Below are 5,405 nucleotides of genomic sequence, written 5' to 3'. Positions count from 1 at the left end.
GCCATGTGCACAGGCCAGAATGCCACCACTCCCTCACGTCCCAACCCTCATGCTCCTGCATCCACAACCCCATACAGCCAAGCCCAATCCTACCTCTGCTACCTCAAACTCAGTTCCCTCACGATTCTCCAAAACCCTTTCAGTCCTAGCCTTGAACACTAATCTCTCTGCCTTTGGTCTCACCCACTGAGCTCACTTAAACCTCAACCTACTCAAGGCTCCTTGTAAACTGTTTACAGCCTCCTGTTCCTCATTCTGCAGTGCAGCTTTCACCACTCGCTACCAGCTATCTTGCTTGTACGCTGCTTACGCAATCTGTCCCCCAAACTCCCTCCCCACTAATGACAAAATGCTATTTCCTAGTGGAAAGAATGCCCTTCAGCCCTTGGTAGGGGTAGGTGAAGTTGCCCACCCCCACTCAAGAGTCTGACCCTGGAGAGCATCTCCATGGCAAACCCACCTGGCGTTTACTACACCATATCATCCCATGACATAAGTGTTCTGCCTGCAGGGCAGATCTTGATGGCATTGGACTAGAATAATTGCATGTCTGAGGTCCAGAATGCCTGACAGCCTACACCTTGGGCTACCTTTTGCCACTAGTGACAAGCAAGTTTGTCAGGACTTACTGTGTCATTTCTCTGCTTCTAGACTCCGAGCTCCTCCAGGACCAGAGACATTTAAGCTTATAAGACAAAAATGCAAAGCCCAGAGGTAGGGACAAACCAAATCTCCTCCTTGGGCTGCCAGAAGGAAAGGACCTTCCTCACCTGCACCATGGCCTCCATACCCACTAAGCCAAAAGAGCCAGAGCTGGGTAGCAGCTACCAGGCCATCAGACAGGGCCAAGTCGTCCCTCCAGATAAGTCAGGGCTCTGTTTAGAGAAGGTCTCTGATCTGTCAGCTCACAACCTAACCACCTCATATCCAGCTGTAACCATGGGCAGGATCACAGGTAAGCAGGAGGTCCTCAAGAGGGATTTGGCAGCACTCCCTATGAACTGCCCTTGCCTGTGCCAACACACACCACATCATGAAAGCCCCCCCCCAACTCCAGAGGACATTCTTCAGCAATCCTTACCAACTCCCAATGGCTATGCTTTGGCATAGATCAGAATCCACAGATGCACAGTGTGATCCCCTAGTGCTAGCAATCTCCAGTATCAGAGCAGCAGAGGACATGGCTGGGTGTAATCCAGAGATAAGTGCAAATGGGGAAGGAGCCTTGCGACCCTGGCCCCATCTCTGTCCTCAGCTGTGGCTTTGTCAGTCCCTACACATCCACATCTGAACAGCAGATTCCTTGAGGTCCACGGCCTGACTAACAGGTCCAAGGAACTGCCAAAAATACTCTGGTTCTACCTGAGAAGCATGGCTTGTGTTCCTTCTGAGAAGGAACAGACAGGGAAGGGTCCCCTGGCCTAGTGGTGGGGAAGCAGAAGTGATGACTTGGTCCATATCAGTGGACAGACAGATTGGGAAGGTTCAATGGCAGTGCAGGACTGAGGTACTATTGGCGTTTTTCTCATTGTAAAGCACCTTGATCAAGTGGCTAGGTCCTTTCCCTCTGAAAGGAGGTCAGGAACAGAGCTTGTGTCTATGCTGTCCTCAGAATGCTGGGAATTGAACTCAGACACTTTCACACAGTAGAAAACTGCTTTAACCACTGATCTACCTCCTCAGTCGTTGGCTTTCTTTTGAGACAATCTCACTATGAAGTTAAAGTCTGGCCTCCAGCTGCTCTCTACCTATCTCTTCCACCTAAGTGCTAGAATTACAGATGTGGCCCAGCCCATCTACTCTTGTTTTCCCCTTGAGATCTACTTAGAGCCAGGTCATCTTCTAAGTAAAAATTCATCAAGGCAACTTGGATGCAGAAGCATTTCCCTGTCCATCCATGGCTGGCTCAGTCATCTAAGTCTCTACATGAAAGTCAGGCACACATCCATGCTGCGCATCTCCTGGATCTGCCTAAGATGCCACTCCTGTGAATAAAGCAAGGCCTGGTCATTCCCAGAGAGGAAGAAGCCCCAGAGAGTACACTATTGATCCCCTAGTGAGGATGTGGTTAGTAACACAAGCCCTGGACATGTAGACTTTGCACCAAGACCTCAGGTGAGCTTCTTTTGTCCTGAAGTGTGAAGTGGTGGCCTGATTATCTAGCACTTATACCAGTGGGTTGCGAGCCCAGGATGTGGCAGGTAGAAGTGCATGAGGGTACAGCAACAAAGTCCCATTAGGGACTGGCCTAGCCACCCACTTCTTGGTCTAGCACACATAGGTTTTTTGACAGTGTGACAAAAAAGGAAGAGGGAACAGAGCCAGCATTCCAAGAGAGGTTTTCTAGGTCTCTGAGGCTCAGCTGTGCTCTCTGCTGGGCAGTGGCCCTCAGGATGTTGGCATAGATGCATTAGAGTCTCTGGTGTGCATGGTACATGAAACACTTTCAGCTTTTGCTGGCTGCAGAGCAGGCCAACCTGCAAGCAGGCATCAGGCAGCAGGCACAGCCTGGCACTCAACCAAAGACCCTGATGTAGGCTACCCAAGGTAGAAGGTGAAAGGTAAAAGTGGGTTTTACAGACACACACTGAGTAAGAGATCCTGAGGGAGGAACCCGTCCAGCTGTTGCTCCAACCAGCCCTGCAGTGGATGGTGCTCAAGTCTGAGACTCAATTTAAAGTCGCATGAGCAGAGTACAAATCCATACATTCCAGCCGAGTGACCTTCAACCAATGCCAGTCTTCGCACTTAAGAATAGTAATTCCTCTCTATAAAATGTTCTTATTCACCACTGGCAGCAAGTATGGCGGCCTTTCGGTCATCACGGTAAGCAAAGGCAGCCTGGAATGTGGCCACCCAATGGTGGTGGTGCCCTATGATGACAGGCCACAGTCTCCTTGCCACCATTGGCCAGCACCTGGAAGCCCACTTGGGTACAGTACCCCAGCTCAGCAACAGCCACTGGCCCAGCACACAAGAATTCTCCTTGGGGGATGGGGATGTCAGCGGCGGCTGGCGATGAGCGGCGGGAGCGCGTGAGGAGCAGGCGGACAAGGCTGGGGGGCCCAGGAGCGCCAGCCGCAGGGCAGAGGGTGGGGGCGTGAGCACAGCGGGCGGCGGCGAGGCGGCAGCAGAGAAGATGGTGGACAGCGACAGCGGCAGCGAGCGCGGCGGCAGTGGCGGCGGCGGCAGCTGGCAGGGAGGCTTCCAGCCCGCACCCCAGTGGTGGCGGCGAGCAGGAGACGCAGGAGCTGGCCTCGAAGCGGCTGGACATCCAGAACAAGCGCTTCTACCTGGACGTGAAGCAGAACGCCAAGGGCCGCTTCCTGAAGATCGCCTAGGTGGGCGCAGGCGGCTCCAAGAGCCGCCTCACGCTGTCCATTTTGGTGGCGGCCAAGTTCCGTGACTGGCTGCGCGACTTCATCGAGCACTATGGGCAGCTGGGCCCCAGCAGTCCCGAGCAGCTGGCAGTGGGCACAGAGGAGGGCGGCGGGCCCGGCACTCCTCAGTTCAACCACTTTGGAAAGCAGTATGGAGGTTCCTCAAAAGACTTCACATAGAACTCCCCTATGACCCAGCAATCCCACTTTTGGGCATTTACCCAAATGTTTATAAACAAGACCACACTAAAGCTACCAGCACAACTATGTTTATTGCAGCATTATTTACCATAGCTAAAATATGGAACCAACCCAGATGCCCCTCAGTAGATGAATGGATCAAGAAAATGTGGTATATATACACAATGGAATTCTATGCCTCCATCAGAAAGAATGACATTGCCCCATTTGTTAGGAAATGGAAAGGCTTGGAAAAAATTATATTAAGTGAAGTAAGCCAGGCCCAAAGAAACATAGGTCCCATGGTTTCCCTTATTTGCAATATCTAGTACATCTATGAGTCAAGCGGAAAAGGACAGATAATGTGATGTTAGGAAAACGAACCCTTAGATATGTATTTTAATGTTTTTTTTCTTTCATGCATGTGTTTCTAACGCATTTATAAGATTATTTCTTTGTTGCTTTGTATGTCCCTCCCCCACAGTGTAACGCCCGCTTTCACTATATTTGATGTCAGTATAAGTTGTGGAGGAGATGGGGACAAACAAGTCGTTTAAGGATTCAGGTGGACCTGTTGCAACCATGAGAAGTACAAAATGTCATGTCAAAAACGAGCTTTACAATGTCGGTGTGGGGGGGGGAAGGATTGGGTGGGGGGGAGGGGGGAGGTTGGGAAGGGAGGTGAAGGGTAAACAAAGGAGGAGGCTGCAATGCTTGGTAAGAAATGTATGCATTATCCTGCCCATGTAATTGTAACCCCTCTGTACAGTATGTTCTCAAATAAAATAAAATTAAATTAAAAAAAAAAAGAGCGAGTTCCTGGTGCGCGAGAACTGCAAATACTACCTGGATCTCAAGGAGAACCAGCTCGGCCGCTTCCTGCGCATCCGCCAGTCCCTCAACCGCTGCGGCGGCGGCTTTGGCCCAGGCCCTGGGCCTGGTGGCCTCCAGAGCGGCCAGACCATCGTGCTGCCAGCGCAAGGTCTCATCGAATTCCAACATGCTCACCAAGCTCATCGACGACTAGGGAGGCGAGGAAGACGAGCTGGCCGGAGGCCCAAGAGGCAGTGCCGCCAGCCCCGGGGGGTTGGGGGGCTGTGCGAGGAACTCCCGGAGGGCACCTCTATTACTGTGGACTCCAAACGTTTCTTCTTCGATGTGGGCTGCAACAAGTACGGAGTTTTTCTACGTGTGAGTGAGGTGAAGCCGTCCTACCGCAATGCCATCACCGTGCCCTTCAAGGCCTGGAGCAAGTTTGGTGGCGTCTTCTGCCGGTATGCGGATAAGATGAAAGAAATCCAGGAGCAGCAGAGGGATAAGCTTTATGAGTGTCGTGCTGCGGGGGAGGGTGAGGAGTCCTAAGGCGTGGAGGTGGATGAGGATTGAAATGGCAGCTTTCCCCCCTGGCCTCCCCCACCCTGTTACCCGCGCCCCCCATCCCCCATCCCACTGGCTAGTTCCCATTCTTGCTCATTCCCCTGTGAGCTAGTGGAGAGGGAGCCCGGGAGGCCACCAAGGGAGAAAAAAAACCCAACAAAATTAAAAAAAAATAATATAGTTAAGAGAAATAACCATAAGACAACAGTCTTGAACAGTGAGTAAAGCAGTAAAGTTCCAGAAATTGACAGCAACCTGCAAAGAGAGGACAACAGCATCTCCTCACCTGCAAGAGTCTCAGCTTCTATTTCCCACCCGAGGTTCCTAAGCTCATCTAGATAATCCTGAAGGGGATAGATTTCGAGTCTGGGCCCCTAAACACATCTGACTTACCCAGATCCATCTGTGTATAACAGTTGAATTTGTGTTGTACCTGGGTAAATCTAAAGTATCTCTCCAGGCCTAGCC

The 5,405-nt window shown here is 51.5% G+C and overlaps 1 protein-coding gene across 1 annotated transcript; it reads left to right on the top strand.

Moving 5' to 3' along the window:
* The first annotated feature begins 3,139 nt into the window (after positions 1-3,139).
* Positions 3,140-4,922, top strand: LOC122121189 (transcriptional activator protein Pur-beta-like). Its single transcript, XM_042695329.1, has 2 exons — positions 3,140-3,397; positions 4,371-4,922. The coding sequence occupies exons 1-2, from the start codon at positions 3,140-3,142 to the stop codon at positions 4,920-4,922; spliced, it is 810 nt and encodes a 269-aa protein (XP_042551263.1).
* The last annotated feature ends 483 nt before the right edge of the window (positions 4,923-5,405 follow it).

Source organism: Dipodomys spectabilis, unplaced genomic scaffold (genome assembly GCF_019054845.1).
Source record: "Dipodomys spectabilis isolate Male_0828 unplaced genomic scaffold, ASM1905484v1 ptg000186l, whole genome shotgun sequence".
Lineage (NCBI taxonomy): Eukaryota > Metazoa > Chordata > Mammalia > Rodentia > Heteromyidae > Dipodomys > Dipodomys spectabilis.
This window is presented reverse-complemented; position numbering and strand designations above follow the sequence as displayed.

Bases quoted from the DNA above. Each gene is read 5' to 3' on its own strand.
- LOC122121189 (XM_042695329.1), top strand. From the start codon at position 3,140: ATGGTGGACAGCGACAGCGGCAGCGAGCGCGGCGGCAGTGGCGGCGGC. The intron at 3,398-4,370 runs GTTCCGTGACTG...AAAAAAAAAAAG, and splicing joins TCCATTTTGGTGGCGGCCAA to AGCGAGTTCCTGGTGCGCGA.